Source organism: Giraffa tippelskirchi, chromosome 8 (assembly GCF_054371585.1).
Source record: "Giraffa tippelskirchi isolate mGirTip1 chromosome 8, T2T-mGirTip1v1.2.pri, whole genome shotgun sequence".
In the NCBI taxonomy this organism is placed as follows: Eukaryota; Metazoa; Chordata; class Mammalia; order Artiodactyla; family Giraffidae; genus Giraffa; species Giraffa tippelskirchi.
Window position 1 is genome coordinate 10,970,309 of NC_137282.1, and position 22,380 is coordinate 10,992,688.

General features: G+C 46.6%; 3 protein-coding genes across 6 annotated transcripts in view; 1 reads left to right on the forward strand and 2 right to left on the reverse strand.

Annotated features, from left to right (window-relative positions):
* ADAM9 (ADAM metallopeptidase domain 9) overlaps positions 1-2,906 on the reverse strand; it is a 100,633-nt gene extending 97,727 nt beyond the window's left edge. For both annotated transcript variants that reach the window (XR_014063399.1, XM_081524013.1), the window contains exon 1: positions 2,578-2,906. Coding sequence is in view for 1 of the 2 variants with exons in the window: in XM_081524013.1 (XP_081380139.1) it covers positions 2,578-2,692 (115 nt within the window). In the remaining variant the exon portion in view is untranslated. The remainder of the gene's footprint in view (positions 1-2,577) is intronic.
* Positions 2,907-3,158: 252 nt separating this feature from the next.
* TM2D2 (TM2 domain containing 2) lies at positions 3,159-11,014 on the forward strand. 3 transcript variants are annotated; one of them, XR_014063412.1, is made up of 5 exons: positions 3,159-3,497; positions 4,330-4,417; positions 7,069-7,184; positions 7,658-8,187; positions 8,673-11,014. XR_014063412.1 is itself a non-coding variant. In XM_081524070.1 (4 exons), the coding sequence occupies exons 1-4, from the start codon at positions 3,271-3,273 to the stop codon at positions 8,884-8,886; spliced, it is 645 nt and encodes a 214-aa protein (XP_081380196.1). In that variant the 5' UTR covers positions 3,159-3,270; the 3' UTR covers positions 8,887-11,014. The 3 variants fall into 3 exon arrangements, 1 of the variants encoding a protein (XP_081380196.1); XR_014063411.1 differs by having other exon boundaries at positions 7,658-8,076; XM_081524070.1 differs by lacking the exon at positions 7,658-8,187.
* HTRA4 (HtrA serine peptidase 4) lies at positions 6,834-22,257 on the reverse strand. The gene is made up of 9 exons (XM_081524059.1): positions 21,700-22,257; positions 20,962-21,061; positions 19,857-20,061; positions 18,447-18,641; positions 17,786-17,818; positions 16,358-16,472; positions 15,645-15,702; positions 14,994-15,089; positions 6,834-11,597 (listed from the first exon to the last, which is right to left on the reverse strand). Exons 1-9 carry the CDS (start codon positions 22,178-22,180, stop codon positions 11,432-11,434), a joined length of 1,449 nt encoding a protein of 482 aa, XP_081380185.1. The 5' UTR covers positions 22,181-22,257; the 3' UTR covers positions 6,834-11,431.
* Between the last annotated feature and the right edge of the window lie 123 nt (positions 22,258-22,380).

The following is a 22,380-nucleotide window of genomic DNA, read 5'->3' on the forward strand; positions in this document are numbered from 1 at the left end:
AGCTTTAAAACTCATTTCCTCTAGAATTGTAGTCTTGGGGGAAAAAAAATGTAGGTCTGTACATCATAATCACTACCTTAAAAGAAAAAATCTAGTGAGGTTTCATACCTGCCTAATTCCCTCATTGATACAAAGTTACCTTTGTCAGCCCTAGTTTTTTTTTTAAGTGTACTAAGTCAGCTTTTTAGAATGTATACTGCATTTCCTCATTGACATAATTGTTATAAATAGTAAAAATTTTAAAAAATCCTACCAAATCTATTTAACTCCTAGAGTAACTGATGTGTGGGTGGTTCTTACTGAGTACTCAAATTCCTCTTTCATTAGTTGAAATGGTTTCAGCGGATGTTTTAAACATCCTGTATTGCAAAAATTTGGTCAGCTGATTCTAGAAGAACATTCCCGTAGGGAAACATGAGTTGATTTCACTGCACACTAGTACAAAGCCTCTTAACCGGTCTCTCCCAGCCTCCAGTCCCTCCCTCCCATAGTCTGTCCTCCACTGTGTAGCCAGTTACAGTAATCACAAATCTAAGTTATACCACGTGCTAAGTGCATGCTAACTTGCTTCAGTGGTGTCCAACTCTTTGCAACCCTCTGTCCATGGGATTCTCCAGGCAAGAATCCTCAAGTGGGCTGCCATTCCCTCCTCCAAGGGATCTTACCGACCCAAGGATTGAACCCACATCTCTTACATTTGACCTGCATTGGCAGGTGGGTTCTTTACCACTGTCGTCACCTGGGAAGCCCACATCCCTACTTAAAAACCATCCTGCCCAAAGAATTTCCTCCAGAGTAAAGTCCAAATCCCATAGCACATTACAGAAGACTCTCCCCAACTGGTATCAATTTACCTTAGTTTTTTCCATGCCTCCCTTTCACGTGGACCCCCTGGTTATTTTTCATCATTCCTTAACTAGTCCTGTTCTGATCTCTCTAGACTCTTGAAAAACCCTTCTGCTTTGAATTCCTGTCCTAGAATATTCACCCATACAGATCAGTTCAAATATCACTTTCTCAATAAAACCTTTCCCTACATCCTTCAGATAAACTCAGCACATTTGGTCACTCTGTGCCCCTCCACAAGCACTGAGCTCAGTGTTCATAGGTGTTCGATGAAGGCTGATTAAATTTTGAAAGCATATACGTGCTTAAGTGAGGGACTGTTAAACTATAAACTGTTAAAGCTGTTGTTAAAAAAAAAAATAAGGATATTCCATCCATCTATATGCAGCAATGTAAAAATCAATACATAAACTTTAAAAATCAGTCTTATTTAAAGTAATCCAAACAGAATCATGGATTACTAAAACTACAGATGTTTAACCTACTTCCCTTTAAATGCTGGTAAATGTTAACCATGTATTAATAGAACACCGTAGCAAAAACAGTCTCAAACAGAAAAGATCTGGTACCTTCCCAGTCAAGAAAGTTTCAGTACTGAGAGCTTTTAAAATTCCTGCAGTGGTGCAAATTTTCTTAATTGAAAAAAAATAAAATAAGGAGGAAAAAAAAAATCTAAATTTAGTCCTGCACGGAAATCCTCACCTTTGAAAAACTCTCAAGATAACGATATAGTAGAAACCCCATTCTCCATCATACTCTACGGCTGATAAAGAAAACACAGCCACGCAAACAATAATTGAACAGGAGCCAAAACAAAGAAAAACGGTGTTTTCAGAAAGAAGCTAGTGTTGGCGATTTAAATGTTTCCACTATGTCTGAGCATCTCCAATACAAATACCTGATGTATTTTCGGGAAGCTTCACAAGTCAAAAGCTATTTCACGTAAATGATTCAATTCTTACCGTAAGCCTGTGACAAGCAGAGCAGGGATTATCTGCCTGGATTTGAGACATTACCAACCCACTAAAAACGGAGATAAAAGACTGGCTATAAAAATGCAGCACTCCGTTTCCAAAAAAAAAAAAGAAGCAGCATTCTTACTAAAACAACAAAATGACCCTCCCCCAAAAAAGCAATCACCCCTCCTCTTATTTCATCACTAAATTCCCCCCTGTGGTACCTACTGGTGACTCCGCTAATAAAATGATGGTCAAAATTTCAAATCATGAAAACCTGGAGCAAAAAGTTCCATCTCCCGGTCTCTTTCCCGGTGACATTTACCCTGCAAGCAAACCCCAGCTCCATTTCTCAAAAGCACTTCTCAAACCGTCCGCGCGCATTCAGCCAGCCTCCCAGACTCTCAGCCGAGTCCCCGAGGTTCGGGGTCGGACGAGAGTCGCCCAGGGAGGGTCTTCGGAGGGGGGGGGGGCACACAGCTTGGCGCGAGATTGGGGGTCGGGCTCACCCCCAAAAGGCTCTGCTCGGCAAGAGACCGAGGACTGGGAACCAGACCCGAGAACTGTGCCCAGGAGAACTGGGGGCGCCCAGACCCGGAGCCTCGGGTCCGAGCCCTGGTCCACAGGCAGCCCAGCGGCTCCGCCTCCCGACTCGGGTAGGGTTCCAGCGCCCAGGCCAGGCCCCGCCACTCTCAGGCACCGCAGGGAAAAAACTCCGAGCATCCCGGCCCTAGGAAACTGGAATCCCGAAAGGTCCCTGGGGGCGGACACCCACCTGACCGAGCCCCGCCGAGGGCCGGGCTCAGCAAGCCCACCAACAGCAGCCACCGGACGCGGAGAGTCTCAGAGGGCGAGCCCACGCCCGACCCCATCTCAGCCCGAGCCCGCATGTTCTCCTCAGCACTCGGTCGCCCCTGCCTCCGCCCGCTCCACGATTCCCCGGCCCCGCCAGAGCCCCAGGGCTGGCAACGATGCGCGCGCGCTCGGCACTGACGCAACTCGGCTCCGGTCCGAGCTCGCTCCCGACGCGGCGCCCGCTCGCCTGACTGACGTAAGGAGCGCTCCGTCCCGGGTGAGAGAACCGGATTTCTCTCCGGTCCCCTCAGACCCGCTCAGGAACCGGCCCCGCCCATCGCCATTCGCTCCGCCCCCCTGCTTCAAGGCCCGCCTGCTCCGGGGCGGGTCGAGAGAGCCTATTGGAAGAAGCACTCTTCACGGAAAAGAAGGCGGAGCGTGAGCCCCAGAAGCGGAATTGACCCGCAGAAACGAAACGCAGCCCCGCCTCCTGCGCAGCCTTTCCTTATTGGCTGCCGGAGTTGGGCGGGACGTAAAATTCTCCGCTCCCATTGGCTGTTTGGCATCGAGGCGTGGAGCTCCGCGGAGAGGCCTTCACCAGGCAGGGCTTGGGTCCGCGGTTGTCGGCTTAGGGGGCCTTTGAGGCCAGATCTCCGCCCCTGGGCCCGGGAAGATGGTGCTGGGGGGTTGCCCGGTGAGTTACTTACTTCTGTGCGGCCAGGCGGCTCTGCTGCTGGGGAATCTACTGCTGCTGCATTGTGTGTCTCGGAGCCACTCGCACAACGCCACCGCCGAGCCCGAGCTCACATCCGCCGGCGTCGCCCACCCGGAGGGCTCCCCCGGCACTGCAAGCTGGGAGTATGGCGACCCCCACTCTCCAGTCATCCTTTGCTCTTACTTGTAAGCTACCCGGTCGTCGAGGCGGGTGGAGGTGGAGATGGGGGGCCCTGGGCTACACGGGGATTGTGCAGGGGGACGGGGGGGAGGGAGGCTGCTTTTTTTTTTCCCCAGTCCCTCTCCACCTGGAGGACCTACCTGATCGTCGACACGCGGGAGAAAATAACCATGACAGGTTTCTCACTCAACGCACTCCTGCAGGGGAAAACCCCTCTGTGTCGGTGGCTGATCCTTTGGGCTCCCCGAAGAGGAGAACTAGGGAAGAGGGACATTATATAGCCTGCGGAAGAAGGGTACGAGGATGTACTTTCTCCCTTTAACCGAAGGAGACACCCTCGTTCGTGCTGGTACTGAGTGGTGCACAAGTGGCGTAAATCACTTCTCTCTACATGGCACCTCTTTAAAAAAAAAATAAAAGCAGTAACCTTAACGTTGCGGAACCAAGTCAAAACTTTTAACGTCTCTTTTAAGTCAAATAACAAAAGGCTTTTGAAAAGTGCAAGAGAGCTGGGAATCCTTTGGCATCGATTTTGCCCCCATAGCCTTGTGGCTGTTTGCCTAGGGAAGAGGTGAAGCCATGGCAGAGGTAGAATCGGTGGAGAAAAAGGACCAGAAACACCCCTCATACCCACCCCGCCCCAACCAAAGGGTCACTGGATGGCTGTTTGACCTGCTGTCTTTCAGCCTAATTGACAACATCTCTTGTCTTGGGGAAGACTCAGAGGGACATTAACCCCCAGAAAACTTGAAGAAATGTCTGTTGCCTGTTACGATTATAGTCATGTAAACAGCCACTTACAAAGACCTTAATGATGATCTTACTGGTGATTTACAGACCTGATGAATTTATAAAATGTGAAGACCCAGTGGATCATGTTGGAAACACAACAGCATCCCAGGAGCTTGGTTATGGTTGTCTCAAGGTGGGTTTTTGTTTGATTTTATAAGCAAACTCTTCCATAGAGAAACAATATTGCCTAAATGCTATTACAGAAAAGTGTGAGCAGTATGAAGTTATTTTTTTTGTAAAATTCATTGAAATGACTGTTACTGAAAATTTCCAGCAGGGTCAGGGTCAGTGGCTGAACAAGACATTTAGTCTTCTCAGAAAGAAGCAGGCTCTGTGCCAACACTACCCAGGTTCAAAGACCAACCTGTCTTTGGTTCCTTTGGCCATTGTGATTGACAGATTTGAAGCTCAGATATCACCCCTGACTACCCTTCAAGGCACATACTTTCCTGAAAGAGCAAAAGGAAGGTTTATGCAATTTCTAAAACTGATGCTGGATTGAGTAGTATCTTCGTTACATATGCATTTGGAGCAAAGCTCCTCTTGCCAATGACCTTTCTTTTCACCAGGCAAGCAGTTTCCACCACGTCCTTAGGAAATAGATCAGGCCTATCAGTGTACTTCCCTGGTGGCTCAGTGATAAAGACTCCACCTGCTAACGCAAGAGACCCAGGTTCGATCCCTGGGTTAGGAAGATCTCCTGGAGAAGGAAACAGCGACCCACTCCAGTATTCTTGCCTGGATATCCCCATGGACAGAGGAGGCTGGTGGGCTATAGCCCACGGGGTCACAGAGTCAGACACGACTGAGCAACTAACACTTTCACTTTTCATCATTATATGTCTTTGTAGGGGGTTGTAGCATTCAGGAGGAGCCTTGGATAACAATGGCCTCTTAGAATGAAAAGAAGCCCTTTAGTTCCATTAATAATATCCCTGAAGCTGGACGCATGCTTCCTAGTCAGTCTCCCCAAAACCAGTGAAGTTCACATACTTCCTCCCCTCTGTGGACTCACCATTATGTTATATTATGCCGCATAATGCAAGTCCAGACACTGTCAGCTATAAGAGAATTATGGGAAAATATTCTCTGTTACTAGATCAGGCACAAGTAAATAAACCTGAAAGTAACAAGGCCAAAAAGGCAACTCTTGCTGCAATCACAAGTAAAGAAATATTTTCAATACAATGAGATTTTGTTCTATGGATAATTATTGATAACAGTTTGAGCATTGTATGCTCATGTTTAGTCACTAAGTCATGTCCAACTATTTTATGACCCCATGGACTAGCCCACCAGACTCCTCTGTCCGTGGGATTTCCCAGGCAAGAGTACTGGAGTGGGTTGCCATTTCCTTCTTCAGGGGATCTTCCTGACCCAGGGATCGAACCCTCATCTCCTACATTGGCAAAGAGGTCCTTTACCACCGAGTCACCAGGGAAACCCAGAGGATCGTATAAAGATCAGTCTGAACACCTTGACAGGATCAACCCAGTATTTAATGAAAATGGGCAAAAATAAGTGATCTCTCTACAATACTTACTTTTGCCCATTTTCGTTAAAACACTGGGTTGATCCTATCAAGGTGCTCAGACTGTCACTTCCCCCAGAAGTCCTGGGGGACTGTCAACATTCGGGCCCCCAAGTCCCAAGGGAGGGGCAAGGAGTAAGCATCCTCACGTTCCACCCACTTCCCTCTGAGGAATGTTCCAGCAAGAACAGTAGTGAAGCACTTAGTAAGGTGCCAGTGGAGAATGCCCAGCTGTGCTAAAATTCAGTTACACAAAGGGTCGGAGGTCTTCTTCTGAAATTTTTTGCTGGAATTTAAGCTTACGTATATAGATGTATTACATTACTGTGGATGTGAGCTGAAAATCACAGTTTCAAGACCCACGGAAAGTCCTGAGTCAGTTGACATGCTGAGTTCTTTCCTAATGATGTTCATTTATAATACATATAAAATAGACCTCAAATACACATTGACTTTTTTTTTTAATTGGAGTATAATTGCTGTACAATGTTGTTTTAGTTTCTGCTGTACAACAGCATGAGTCAGCTATGTGTGTACGTATATCCCTTCTCTCCCGAGCCTCCCTCCCACCCCTCTAGGTCATCACAGAGCACCGAGGTGAGCTCCCTGTGGTATACAGCAGCTTCCCACCAGCTGGTTTATACTTGGTAGCGTATGTGTCAGTTCTGCTCTCTCAATTCGTTCCTCCCTCTCCTTTCCCATCCCCCTGTCATGTCCACAAGTCCGTCCTCTACATGGGTGTCTCTATTCCTGCCCTACAGATAGGTTCATCAGTACCATCTTTCTAGACTGCACATGCGTGCGTTAATACACGATATTTGTTTTTCTCTTTCTGACTTAACTCTGTATGATAGTCTCTACACATTGACTTTTTGAATACCCGTTCCCAAATACGCACTCATGTGCTCTTCTCTTCTGTAAATATAGGATTAATTAGAACATTGTGTCCCGCTAATCCAAAACAGCATTTAATGAAACTGATTTTAAACTTCTGTACTATATTATCAAAGAAGGTAAGTCAGAAGGAAAGAAAATGAAAAAGAGTTTATTGAAAACCATGTCCATTCAGGATCGACTCACTGAAAATCTCCTGAAGTATGTCACTAAACTCCTTGCTCTTTAGCACAGCTTTAGCCCACCTTCGTTAGAATAGTTATTGTCCTGGGCCAGCTTTTGTTAGTTCATATGAAGAGATGCTTTGTGTTGCTCACTCTGGCTAGTTTGGTTGTTCTGTCGTGGTTGTCGCCCTGCAGTTCGGGGGTCAGGCCTACAGAGACGTGGAGCACACTTTGGTGCAGTGCCGGGCCCTGGACGGAATCGAGTGTGCCAGCCCGAGGACCTTCCTCCGAGAGAACAAACCTTGTATAAAGTAAGTGCTGTCTGCACGCACGGAGTAGCTGGTACTTAGATGGAGGTAGGGCGGTTCTGTCCTCTCTTGATGTTGACTTTTTCTTTTACCTTAAGTGTTAATGGCACAGCATGATTATTGCTGTGCATACTCCATGGACACGGGCAGTGGGGTGATAATGTAGGGGACACTGGACAGGAGGCCAGAGGCTGTGAATTCTAAATGTCCCTTTCACCAAGCAGCTAAAGGACCTCTGGGCACCCAGAGTCTCTGTCCCTTCCTCCGCAAAATGAAGGAGGTGGAACAGATGATCCAACTTCAGAACTCCTACAATAGACATAAATCCTTTGAAAACAGCCATAGAATTTCAGGAGGAAAGATTTATTATGAAAAGTGCGGGCCTTTCTCCCTGAAAAGCAGTATTATCTTGAAGAATTAGGGTTATTGGGACTTCCCTGGTGGTCCAGTGGTTAAGAATCCACCTTCTAATGCAGGGGATGTGGACTCGATTGCTGGTCCAGGAACTAAGCTCCTGTTTGCCGCGGGGCAGCGAAGCCCACACACCACAACGACTGAGCCCATGTGCTAAGAATGAGAAGCCTGCACACCACAGCAAAGATCTGGAGTGCCGCAACTGACACCTGACACGGCCAAAAATTAATTAACTTTTTAAAAACCAAATTAGGGTTTTTTCTGTAAACTCCACTTGAAGGCACAGAACTTACATATACCATTTGCTGATGGAGAGTTGTGACTGTGTTAGGTGATGCCATTAGAGTATCTGCAATGTCAATGAATGTCAATGAATGTCATCACAGTATGTAAGACAGAAGTCCTTCCAAGAAGTCCCATTCTTCGGGTGCCATGAAACAGCAGGAAAGGAATGTTCAGATGAGTGTTCATTTAAGGGAAGGTAACACCTCATGAGAGAACTACATTCAGAACTGCAGCCTCCCTCAGGATAGGAGCCTACGCAGGAAAGGGATGGGCGCCCAGACACCACTCCTGCCAGGATACCTGTCCTGTAAATGTCCTTAATAGTTTCTTATCCAGCCCAACTCTGTATTGGTTCCTCTGGGTCCTCCAGACCTTGTGTGCATGTGTGCTAAGTCGCTCAGTCGTATCCAACTGTGCGACCCTATGGACTGTAGCCCGCCAGGCTTCTCTGTCCATGGGATTCTCCAGGCAAGAATACTGGAGTGGGTTGCCATTTCCTCCTCCAGGGGATCTTCCTGATTCAGGGACTGAACCCACGTCTCTTGTGTCTCCTGCATTGCAGGCAGGTTCTTTACCACTAGCGCCACCTGGGAAGCCCCCTCCACACCTTAGCAAGTACCTTTTTGAGAATCTAGACAAACTAGAGATCTTCCTTTGGGGGAGAGGGGGTTGGTAAGAAGTCACAGAGGGACTATCTTCCCATCTTGTCACTTACATGAAATTCACTAATAAAGCATTAAGTGTTTTCATTTTCACGTGGTAAGCATCTTCCTCTTGATTCCCTCTGTCTAGGTATACCGGACACTACTTCATAACAACTTTGCTCTACTCTTTCTTCCTGGGATGTTTTGGAGTAGATCGTTTCTGCCTGGGACACACTGGCACAGCAGTGGGGAAGCTCTTGACCCTTGGAGGACTTGGGATTTGGTGGTTTGTTGACCTTATTTTGCTGATCACTGGAGGGCTGATGCCCAGTGATGGCAGCAATTGGTGCACTGTTTACTAAGAAGAGCCGCTGCTCTTCTTCGTGGCCCAAAGAGGCAAGGCTCTTGGATTCATCTCTGCAGGCTCAGAAATCCTCGATGTCAGGCCTGACCAGTATTTTCCCTTGTTGGAGAGAATGGGTTTGGTTAGGAAGGTGGCTTCAGACTGTGGATGTTCAACCCAGACTTGACCTTGCAGACTAGAAATGACAAGGAGACAGTATTGTGGGTATCAAGTTTGTACCTTTCCTCGTGTACCAAAAATATAAAGGATAGTGATTAACTTATAAGCTGCAGAAGGGTCTCCTTATTCTTTATTTCTGTGTGCTGCTATGTCATCAGTCCTTTGGAGCAGTTGGACCCAACAGGATGTTTTTGGCCTGTGCCTTTGTGACCCTGAGTCTTCGTGCAGTGGAGATCAGAAGCTCAACCAACGAAAATGTCCAGCAGAAGTAGAAACAGCAGTCGATTTTAATACACGCTGAAATTCTGACTTTCTGAATTTAAATTGTGGAATGAATGTCGCCAACGTGGAATGCTTGTTTGGGTATTTTCAATAGGTAGAATGAAACTCAATATCTGTTGTGCTTAAAGCTGAGCATCTGAAATGAGCCTATTAATAAACCCTATTGTTTCATCATTATTACTCCTGAGAGGCAATATATCCAGTATAGTAATTCCCTCTAATGTCCAATTATGTTTTGAAAGCCAACAGTTCCAGACATGTCTGGGTTCAGCTATCCTCTTGGCAGAATTTTCCTATTGAAAAGGTATCATTTACCAATTTAGAAAGCCCATGTTATAGACTGATTAAAAAAAAAATCACACAAGTAACTCTAAATCTCTTCTTCATATTACATAAGATAAAATGAAGAGCCTCACATCCTTGGAAAGAAAAACAGACTCTTCCTTAAAGGATATTACTGCTGAGTGCTAGATAGAATTAGGCTGTGACTTGTGGGAAACAAAAATAAACTGAACACATTTGTCAAAAGAAGCATGGCACCCAAGTCTCTCACTGTGGGCTACAGCAATCAGTCATAGCGAAAGAGACAGCCAAGCTTTCGAGTTCCCACATCACAGGGGATAAAGAAAACTGTTCTGAACTTGGGGTTTTTAAAACTTAGTTCCCATCCCTTACAATCTGAGTTGAAAACAACTGTTAAGTGTAAAGTAAAAGGGAGGTTAACAAAGAGCCTGCTATTTGGGCAACGTATAAATTCTAGGAACAATCAAGGTAGAACTGCCCGAAGTTTAGTCTCATAATAATTGACATAAAAACCAAGAATCCCAGTTAAAATAACTGGATACTCTCTACCATTATGAAGCAGTTTTCCTGAACGTTTCAGCTTTATTATCCCTGATTAATATGACCGCTCTTCTTATGGTATTAAATGGTGGCAATTATGTAAAAATGAAAACAGATTATTCTCTTTTGAAAGTTCTGTACCACATTGACCTCAACTTCTTCATAACTGTAAATTGATAGATTCTTATTTATAATCTCTACAGTCTAAGGCAGTATATTTTAAATTGCTGTGGGTCCTGAAGAAATTTAACCTACTCCCAGAAAAATGCACATACACTTAAAATTTCTGCATAGAACTCAAGAGGGTTCAAGGATGTCCTTTAAAAAGAAGAACTCACTTTTAAGAAAAATCAAGAAAACTAAAATTGAAATCCTGCCCCAAATAAGCTACTACTTTAAACCACAAATCCTGCTTCATCTCACACTTTAAAAAAAAAAAAAAAAACTCCTTAAAGATATTCACAAACCCCATCAAAAGTTATTTTTAAAAAATAAATAAATAAACTGGCAGCTTTCAGAGTCAAAATCATTGATCATGAATGTTTCCAGGAAGAAGAACCTGGGTAAAGAGGTAAAAGACTGTAAATTATTAAAGTGTCTATTTTATAGAATATTTTATAGAAGCCTTCCTCACAGAAAAGCTGATGGGAACCAGAGTTGTTTCCACTGCTAGCTGACAACCTCAGAATCTATATTCCTCTGTGACCATCCAAATTTGTTAGTTTCAGTGTGACTTCTAGGTGATGAGCGTCCTCTGTATTTACAAACCCTGGCCAAATGTGATAAACCTGAAAAACTGTTTTGAGTAAAGGAATAATATTAAAAATGTGATTTCCTTTGCACTCTGGATTCAGTTTCTTAATATTGGTAGATAGATGTGTGTGTGTGTGTGTGTGTGTCTAGTGTTATATCCAGTTTATGGCTATAGAGAAGTTTTAACAGTACTCAAGTGTCCTTCCATCAAGGATAAATTAGAAACTGCCTGTTTTCAGTTGTTCCCTGTCTTTAAATAAAATTTTATCAGCTCCCCAGACTTCCTGGCACCATGTCCTTCTTCTACTTGCCTTAGGCTCCTTAGCAGCAGTTGTAACACCCCCAACCTGATGGTTCTGGAATGTGTGTATGTGTGTTTTAAAGCACACATTTTTCTTTAAAAGAAAGAGATCCTAAAACCCCTTGCCATCACTGGCACATCTTCAATACAAACCAGGTAATGTAGCTTTGGTTTTGTTAGATAATTTATCTTTAAAGCAAGGCTCTTAATTGATTATCTCAGGTGTGACTGTCAGGATCAAAGTTTGACTTTTGCGACGAACCAGGAGGGAAAGGGAATCATTGGCCATAACAGCTTCAATCACATCGGTTGTCGTGGTGACAGGCAATCCGTTTATGCTGACGATTACATCATGGTCTTTCAACCCAGATCTGGGAGGGGAGAAAAAAGGACCATGAAACTGTAAGTTTGACTCTAATGGGCAAGGACCCATCTAGAATTTAATGTCTGTCTCTTAAGGCACTACTATTGTGTTGACATTAAGCATGCAAACCAGGGAACCAGAAATAGCCTCCATCCTTCCAAATATGCCACCTCCCTGGTGGCTCAGACGGTAAGGAGTGTGCCAGCAATGCAGGAGACCTGGGTTCTATCCCTGGGTTGGGAAGATCCCTTGGAGAAGGAAATGGCAACCCACTCCAGTAATTCTTGCCTGGAAAATCCCATTTTTGGAAGAGCCTGGCAGGCTACAGTCCATGGGGTTGCAAAGAGTCAGACACAACTGAGCGACCTCACTTTCACTTTTCACTTCCAAATATGGGGGCTGTTCTAATATATGCTGCAGAATCACTAAAGGACAACAACCCTATTCACCTTTCTAAAATTTCCACCAGAATCATATGTATGAAATTTGCTCCTCCCATGTGTTAGATTTGGTTTGGTATAGGGAGTTGAGCTTTTCTTTTCTGTTAATCCCTGACCTCATTAACCTGAAACATACCCTCAACCTTACCAATAAACGTGAAAAGCCCAACCAATACATATTTTTCCAGACAATTACACTCTATAATCAGTTGGATGTTGTCAGCCCACTTACCTGCCCCACCTTGACCTAGAGTTTATGGACCTGGAGGGTATGCTGAGCTGTACTACGGAAGCAGCTTCCAGAAAGTCAAAAATCAGTCTCCAAGCTCCAAGCTCTAAATATTTAAGGCTCTGATAACTAGGCTTCCTTCCCTCAAAATTGTGATTATATTCAGCCTCCAACATATTTCTTTCACATAGAATATATGTCCTAGAAACAAAACTAGTTCCAGATACAAAACAGTACAGTAAATATATAGTCAAAAACAGGCTGGAAGTCAAATTTAATGACCGCAGGAGACACCATTTGAGGGAAATGGGGGGTTTGTGGGGGTTGGTGGAATCCCCTGGCAGTCCAGTGGTTAGGATTCTGTGCTCTCACTGCCAGGGGGCCAGGTTAGACCCCTGGTCAGGAAACTGAGATCTCACAAGCCGCCAGGTACAGCCAAAAAAAAAAAGAACGGGAGAGAAATAGGAAGCTGAGAAGCCCAGGGAAGAAATGAGAATGTGGGAGGATTATCAGGGTATGTGGAGTTTATTTTTTAAAAAAAAAGAAGAAAAGAGAAAACAAATTTAAAGGAAGTTCAAGGGTAGAGCTAAAAGCAGAGAAAGCCTTGAGAACAAGGGCAGTTGGGGGGGCGGGGGGCAGCGTGTAGGAAGAGGGGTTGGTGCCTGGTATGGTGCACAAAGAAGTTAATTCACAATAGTTCTCTAAGTAGAAAAAGAAAAGAAACCTGTAAAGTATTACTGGATGCAAACTATGCATCAAATATGGGGAAGTGGGGCTCAGACAGAATAAGAGACCTTCCCCATGACCGTCAGCTTGTAAGAAGCTAAAGTAGGATTTCATCCTGGATGTTTCAGACCTGAAAACCCACCTTCTTGCCAGTCACTCTGCCTCTTAGAAACAATAACAGCAGCCGCCAAGAGTAGGATAATACAGGGGCCAAGCCAGGTCCCACATCCCTGCCTTCTGACTGACACATCATGTAACTTCCAAGGTAATTAACCTCTGCACCCCATTTGCTGCCTCTGTAAAATAACACCTATATCCCAAAATTACTGGGGGCTTGAACAAGTACATAAGATCCTTTAAATGATGCCTGACACAGTAAGTGGTTGATAAATGCCAGCTGTTATTACCGGAATTATTATCGCTATTATAAGTGGGTGACGCCAGGAAGATTTCCAGTTTATCAGAGACTTCAAGCCAGTGGCCATTCCCACCATGTAACGTGCACCTGAATCCCCTGAAGATCTTATGTAAAAAGCAGGTTCTGATTCTTTCTAAACTTTTCCTTTTATGTTGGAGTATGTTGTGTTAGTTTCGGTGTACAGCAACGTGATTCAGTCACGCCTATACACGTATCTATTCTTTTTCAAATTCTTTTCCAGTGGTGCTCCCGTCACTCTAAAAAGCTCTAGCTGATGCCATTGGTGCTGGTCTACAGACCGCATTTTGAGGAGCAAGGACTGAAGAGCTGAAAGAAATAGCTTTGGCCTTGAACCAGAAGTTAAAAATAAGTCAGGGCAGGGACCCAGAAAGTCTAGAAAAGCCAATGGCAAGTCGAATATAGTAACTGGAAGCCTAACACTTAGCTGTTCTGAACAGTTAGTACCCTATAGATTCTTGCCCTATGAAAAGAGTTAACATAATCTAAGCAGACTGTTGAGCTCTTAAAAAAAACAAAAACAGTGAGGGAAGGATATGCAAGAAGCATAAGAGAGAGACCAGGAGAATAATTGTAGGCCGAGTCATCTTTTCTCTCAGTAGTTACTGGAAATCTCTCAAACTGTCTCTAGCCTTTGCTTTATTCACTTTATGTACTTGTTTAGTGCTGGCCTCTGATAGTGTCAGAGAACTCTTTAGTGTCATCCAGGATTTTAAAGTACCTAAAATATGTTCCTAAACTCCTAATCCTCCAGATTCTTCTGATTCTTATTAAGTAAGGTAGCAAAAGAGTAGATTTGGAAATTCTAGCAAAATTAATTTAAATTTATGTGAACTGGTAGCCACATTAAAAAAAAGTTTTTCTCTAATTTTTAAACAGATGAAACTAACATATAATATAAAAATGTACTTTAATGTCTTAATCCTATATCTAAAATATCATTTTATCATGTCATATTTTAATAATTATTATACATATTTTACACTCTTTGAAATCTTCTAGAAACAACATATACCTGATGATAATTTCTTCCACAGTGTAGTTACTAAAGTAAAATGCAATCTTCCCAGAACAACAACAACAAAAAAAGGTGTGCTTCATGGGAAAACATTTTACATTGCTTCTGTTTTGTTTTGTTTTAATTTAATTATCAATTAAAATTAAGTAAAATGCAAAATGTGGTTTCCCAGGTGGCGCTAGTGGTAAAGAACCTGCCTGCCAATACAGGAGACCTTAAGAGAAGCAGGTTTGATCCCTGGCTTGGGAAGATCTCCAGGAGAAGGAAATGACAACCTACTCCAGTATTCTTGCCTGGAGAATCCCATGGACAGAGGAGCCTGGTGGGCTGCAGTCCATAGGGTCATAAAGAGCCGTACAGGACTGAAGCGATTTAGCACACCAGCACGCACAGAACGTAAAATGCAGTTGGTCAGTCACATCCCTCAGGTGTTCAGCAGCCTCAGCGGTTGGAGCCCACGGTACGGGACAGGACACTGGATCCTACACATGTTTACCACGGGACACATCTCGTGAGAACAAAGGAGCCTGGGCCGGGGTCTGCGCTACTCTTACCTTTCAGCAGCTGATCCTTGAATCACCTCATGTACAAAAACCCCAGCAGTCACGTCAGGAAATTCTGGGTCTTGCCTTTTCATGTCTTGAAGCAGGCTAGGAAGAGTGAGGAGAGTTTCCCAGGAGGTTAGGAAGCGAGCACAGTGAACTCGTCCCCAGAGCCTGGCCTGTCCCTAGCTCTCAGCGGGGACTCTCTGCTCAGCTCAAGGCTCGCACCAAGGGGACAAGGATGCGTTTTAGCTGGTCACAGGGCCAGAGTCATTCTTCCCCTGATTCTTGGTCCCAAAACCTAGAACCACTGGACGTTGTAAAGTGTGGCCATAGTGGGGCTTCCCTGACAGTCCAGTGGTTAAGACTCCGAATTTCCACTGCAAGGGGAACAGGTTCCATCCCTGGTCGGGGAACGAAGATCCCACGTGCCGCGTGGTGCAGGCAAAAGAAAAATAAGTAAATAAAAAAATACAGCCACAAGCGAAAGAGTCCCATGGAAAGCACAGCACATGTTGGTGCCGGCAGACGCGGTCACCGACTCCGTGACGAGTGGTGGGTGATTTGTCCCCTGCAGACCACAACCTCTACCTTCCCCGTTCAGACTATCTGTAACTTTTGCTTCTGAAATGCAACCCAGGCGTAGTCAAAGCCTGTGCTTACTTCATCGTGAGGGGTAGCAGGCGCAGACCCAGATATTTCTTCTGTGAGAGAGCCTTTCCTGGAAAGGAAAATTATAATGTGTTACTGACAACAAGACCTCTCTCCTTTTGGCAGAGCTTAAAAGACCCGGAGTCACAGAATATTCCTTCCAATTATAACTGCCCTCTCAGGCTGTCGGCCAAGACAAACGTGCTTCAGAGAATCTTCGTCGTTAGCACAGGCTCACTGCCCCACCTCCAGCCCCGGGCTTTCCTTTCCACATCAATTCAATCCAAATATTTCTGGGTACACCTCACGCCAGGCCTTGCGCCTGGCCCCCAGTATTGCTGCCTGGCCCCACTGTGATCGGAGTTGGGTCTAACATGAAACATCACTCTGTTCTCTACAGAACTCGAAGGCGTGTCTCCGCCACAGGTAAGGCCTTTGAGGGCTCCTGAAAAGCACTAGAGAGGAAGAAAGGTGAAAAGTGAAAGTGTTAGTTGCTCAGTCACGTCCAATTGTTGTCGACCCCATGGACTGTAGCCCACCAGACTCCTCTGTCCATGGAATTTTCCAGGCAAGAATACTGGAGTGGGTTGCTATTTCCTCCTCCAGGGGAATCTTCCCTGACCCAGGGATCAAGGCTGGGTCTCCTGCATTGCAGGCATATTCTTTACCATCTGAGTCACCAGGAAGCCTGGAAGGGAAGAAAAGTCTGAACCAACTCCCCTTACCTTTCAACTGGCGCTCATGGAATTCGGCCAAGAACTGCCGAATGCGATCCGAGGGAATTGCAAAGGAGATTCCTGCAGTCACCTTCAGTGTGTTTATGCCAATCACATCACCATCCTGCCAAAGGAGGGGACATTGCTCAGCTACCCAGCTGTGCAGACTGAACAGGCAAAGGAAGGAGAGAAGCTTAGGGATGCTTAGGGTGGAGCAGCAGGTGGCATCTTGGGGGACCAGCAGTGTGGCAGGTTACAGAGGGGACCTACTCCAGTACAGATTCCTACTGAGGAGTCTGAGGTTTTAATCTTGAGCTCACATTTTTTTTTTCTTGCTCAAATTACATTGATTTTTCAAAGTGAACCACAGTTTATATTTCAACACAGATATGAGGATAAGGAATATATGCCTTTCCATTCCTTAAATGAGACTAAAATAAACATGGAAAAGGCAAAAAGCTGTTGATTTTCAGTCACACTTCAATGAAACTATTCAGAAGATTCAGCAAATTGACCTTAGGAACAAAGCTCCCCTAAACATAATTTATGAAGTGGGAAATACTTCCTTTTTCTGAATTTCATCATCCCTTAGCTTTTGTTAGGTGATGGGCAGGAGAAAACAAAGAGACTTCCTATCACACTGAAATAGAGATTATAATTCAATAGGTCTGGAGTGTGGCTTGAAATTCTGCATTTCATCTCCACTCTAGTAAATTCATTGTCTACTGGAGAAAAAGCAGGCCCAAAACCACGTGCAATGTTATAAGTAAAAAGTGCTCAGTGATTTCACACCCAACTCATCCTCCTACAAGCAAATGTAACATGTAAAGAGGAACCAGAAATGACCCACTCAAAGGGACTCAGAGGCCGTGGTCACAGGCTGTGTTTCAGACAGCACTGCCCTCGCACGTTGTAACACGTATTTGAGCAACTAGAAACCCTGGCATTGCCGCCAGGGATGTTGAATAAAATTTAAGAATTAAATATGTGACAGAGCAATGGACTGTTGCTGACACCTTTATCATCTCTACGCAGGCCAGGACTAAATTAGCATTTCGGGGTGAGAGTTAGTTCTTCACATGCAGAAGCAGGAGGTCGTCAAGGATACATTCCACAGTACAGTGGTCATTTGACATAAATTGGGTTTAGTACCCAGGACTTTTATTAAGTACCCAACAAAAGCAGAGAACACATGGAAGAGATGTAAGTTGGTGTGAATGAAACTCCAGCACCTCAACTGGATGAGCTCACATGCCAGGATAACAAACCCGTCGTAGATCTGAAATTCTCCTAACTCTTTACTTACGGTGCAATGATAGAAAAGGCACCAGACCACACGTCTCTACACAGGAGCAACATCGCCGTCTGCACCATGAAATGTCAAGTCTCTGAAAGCTAGGAAGAGGTGTGAGGCAGCAAAAAAAAGTGGCTACTTACCAAGTTCACTAGAGGCCCGCCAGAATTCCCGTGCTAAAGACAGAATTGGAAAAAGCCATCAGTACTATTTTCCTGGTCATGTCTACATTGTCCCTACAGAGGTTTATCAAAAGCAGCCTGCTCTAGTGAGCCCCTGTTCCCCCAGGGCAGGCAAAGGCAGGCTGCACCATCATCAATTCCGAAATCAGTGCACATAAAGAACAACAGGAAGAGGGGACTTCCCTGGTGGTCCAGTGGCTAAGACTCTGCCCTACTAAGGCAGGAGGCCGGAGTTCCATCCCTGGTCAGGGAACTAGATTCCACATGCCCCAACTAAAGATCCCAAATGCCACAACTAAGACTCAGACAGATAGATAAATAAATAAACAAATAAATGAATATTTTAAAATTAAAACAAAGAACAACAGCAAGAGGACCACCACTTCTATAGCAGCGGTGACCTCTGTGATAGATCCTAAGAGACCATCCAATATCGTGGATGCCAGTTATCACATCACAGAGGCTGACCTCTAACAGCATGGCACTCCATCCCTCCCACGAGGATAGACCTGATCTCTAGGCATCCCTGAAAGGCTGAAGGGAAACAAAGGTAGGCTCAAGTGTCCTTCTCACTGCATTGCCAGCATCTTATGGGCTGAGGACAGCCACCCTCGTGACTTACATTAATTATGGCGTCCGTCTGGATATAATCCATGTCTGAATCCTTCAGCCCAAGCTCTTTTCCCCCTCGCTGGGTAGTGCTGACAATTCCTGCCGTCACTGTGTTCTGCAGTGAAAACGGGCTCCCCAAGGCCACCACGAACTCTCCAGCTCGCAGGTCAGATGACTTTCCCAGCAGCAATACAGGGAGGTCAGTCTGTATGTGGGTGAAGAGGAATGAGGTGAATAGGTCAAGAATGGACTCAATCAGCGTTTGTGTACAACACATATATGATACGGGCTCTACCATTTTAGCACCTAGAATCTAAGAATCGACCACACACCTCGGTTCTACAACTGCCTGAGTCTTCTTCCTTACATTCCAACTACACCAGACTCTCACTTGTTAAGATGATCAGATCATCTCTAAAATCTAAAATCACTGCTTGTAGAAACAATGATAAGTAAACAAAGTGAAGCTAATTGATGAAACGTAAACTGATGCTAACAATTTACTCAGCCCCACTCCAGCTCACGAGTTTGCCAAGTTAATAAGCCATGAACAGAAAGGAGGTCACCCAAAACAGTCTTTCTCTTTATTTTGCGCATGAACCTCTTGGGAATCATACTAAGAGGTAGGTTCTGGCAGACGCAGAGAATGGACAAGTGGACACAGGGCAGGAAGGAGAGGGTGCAACGGATCAGGAGAGTAGCTCTTACATATACACACTACCATGTGTAAAACAGATAGCTAGTGTGAAGCTGCGGTATAGCACTGGGAGTTCAGCTCGGTGCTCTGTGATGACCCAGAGGGCTGGGATGGTGGGGGGAGTGGGAGGGAGGCTCATGATGGAGGAGATATACGTACACATATAGCTGATTGACTCTGCTGCACAGCGGAAACTAACACAACATTGTAAAGCAATTATCTTCCAATTAAAAACTAAAGAGAAAAAAAAATTAAAGAGAGCATAGTACTATAGCATTATAGAGGAGAATAAAATAAAAAAGGTAGATTCTGATTCAGTCGATCTGAGTTTTCTAAACACTTCTCAGATGATGTCTGTCAGTGCTGCCGGGGTGTGGACCACTTTGCATAGCAAGGAACTCAAAGCACATCTTAGCAGCTTGGATCCATTACAGTTATATCTGCTGTACTAAGACAGCAGGGAAATAAGTTTCCCAGAAGCAGTCTCTGTTGGAGAAGGAACTGAAGGAGAAAAAAAGACAGCTGTGTAGTTATTAGCAATTGCTAGGGACATACAGACAGGCAGGGAAGAAAATAAACAAAAGAAGGAGTGACGAAGAGAAAGAAAGAGAACCGGGGCGGGGAGGGGGCGAGGGAAACATATACCAAGAAGAAAAGATGTGTGATCAGGTGGGGAAGAAAAGACCAGCAAGTTGATGGAAATCCCCAAATACACAGACTCACATTTGGCTCAATCTTAATCAGGGCAAGATCCAGTTTATGGTCAATGTCCTTGATGGTGGCTTCATACTGGACCCCGTTCTGCAGCTCCACCTGGATCCGCTGCTGGTTAGTGAGGACGTGGGCGTTGGTAACAATGAGCCCATCCTCAGACACTATGAAGCCAGAGGCACTGGATGCAGGAACAGCCTCACTGCCGAGAGGTGACCTGTCTCAGCAAGACAACAGCATAAGCCCAGGGCGGGCAAATCGGCATCCGCCGTAGTCTGGAAATCTGGTGATAGATCAAACATTCTCCCACCCTAGTTTCCTCATTTTACTTTTCCCTGTTTCCATTCTCTCTACGTTAACTGGACTCTGTATGTTCGGTGCCCTGGCCATCATTTAGGAACAGGACTGAGAGCTGATTCCAACTCTCCTTTTCCAGGAATGCCCCCTTCTTGCTGCTCAAAGCAGCTGTCCTCTGCTTCAAAGAGGACTAACCTAATCGTGGAGAAGGGAATGGCAACCCACTCCAGTGTTCTTTCCTGGGAAATACCACAGACAGAGGAGACTTGGCAGGCTACAGTCCATGGGGTTGCAAAAGAGTCAGACACGACTCAGAGACTAAACAACCACAATCACCTAATCCTGGGGGCAAAAGTGGACCTAGTGCCACTTTATCCAGCACCCAAGCAGGGAGGGAGTCAGAGAAGTCTGGTCCCTGCCTAGTTTCCACTACGAACTGGCCTTGTGACATATGACAAGTTTCTCTTGCCCTCTGGGTCTGGGATTCCTTTCATGCAGAAGAAGTGGCCAGGCAAGATCACCATCCAGATGCCTCCTGGCTCTTGCATTTGACCTCGAATTTATCTGAGAAAGATAAGTAGCTCAGGTTTGCATGTCGGAATTCTTATGACTAGGGCTTTTTGGCGAAACAACCAACAGACCATACAAGGTCTTTGAGCCCCTTCATTTTCTCAGGGCGGTTTTTAAGACTAAGTGATGCTGGGAGAACTAGCTGATGCTGGAAGGGCGGTTGCGGTGGGGGTGGGGTAGGGGGTTGGAGCAGAGAGGCGCTCAGGAAACTTAGCCCAGGGGGCTAGCTTCCTCCTCCGACCCTCTTTACCTGCGGAACAGCTGTAAATGAACCACGGACGGGGCTACCTTCTCCACCACCGAGGCGATGAAGTTGAACTTGCTCCTGAGCCAGCCTGCGCTTCTGGTCCCTGTAAAGAGATGCTTTATTCTTGGGGCAGGGGGTAGAGGACTGGGACCCTGGCTGCCTGCCCGCACCTCTCGAATCTCTCCGCCTCTCTCCCGTCTTTCCCTCCCGTTCCTCTCTACGGTCTCCCTCTGTGTATTCACTGGGGTCCCCATGAGGATACACCTTGAGGAGACCAGACCTGTCATCCTGATTGGGAAATAACTTAAAAGGGAGGACGGTGGTCAACAGCTATGGGGAGGAAATTGGGGAGCAACCGCTTAGGAGCCGGTAACCAGACCCCAAACTGCAGGAGCGTGCGTGCTCAGGCGTGTCCGACTCTTTGCGACCCCATGGACTGTAGTCCACCAGGCCCCTCTGTCCATGAGATTCTCCAGAACACTGGGGTGGGTTGCCATGCCCTCCTCCAGGGGATCTTCCCCACCCAAAGATTGAACCCTCATCTCTTGCGTCTCCTGCATTGGCAGGAAGATTCTTTACCCCTGAGCCACCACACCTAAGGAGGGAATAAAATCGGGAGCTCAGAGGCACTGACTCCCTTTGGCAAGGCAGCCGGGAGGAGCCGGCGGCGAACTCCGCGAAGGGAACTCGCTGCTTAAAGAAGCACGAAGGGGGCGCCGAGAGCGCGCGTCAGCGGCTCACCTGGGTCCCCACAGCCCCCCTTCTGCACCGGCACTGCCGGCAGCGCGCCACGGAGGCGCGCGGCGCGGTTCTCGGCGCGGAGCGCGCACAGGCTGGGGTAGGTCTGCCCGTCGCTGCCGCACACGGTCGCCCCCGCCGCCGGGCAGCCGCAGGTGCCCAGCCGGCGGCCGCCGAGGAGCCGGGGCGCGCGCGGCGCGCGGCACTGCAGTCCCGGGGCGCACGGCCGACCCAGCGGCCCGCCGCAGGCCTCGCCCTCGGCCGCGGCGCAGACCCGGCAGCACCCGCAGCGGTCGAGCACCGGCGCGGTCCCCGCCGAGCACCGGGGCAGCGGGGGGCAGCGCGTGGGTTCGCAGGCTGCGGGGCAGGGCGGCGCGGGCCAGGCCCGCCCAGCCTGGACCCCCCGCCCTGGCGGTGCGGGCAGCAGCAGCCACAGCAGGACGAGCGGTCCGAGCCCGGCAGCCCGCCGCCGGGGTCTGGTCATCCTGCCCGCGTCCTGCTTCCCTCCCACCTTCCCTCTGGACCCGCGGCCGCTCTCAGATGAGCAGCAGTCTCCGGACTGGGCTGCTGCCTTCGCCAGCCCCCGACTTTAAGGGGCAGAGCCTGGCAGCCCTCTCCACACACACCCCCGTACCCCCCACTTCAACCCATCCCGTCCAGTCCCAGGAGATGGAGGCATGCTCT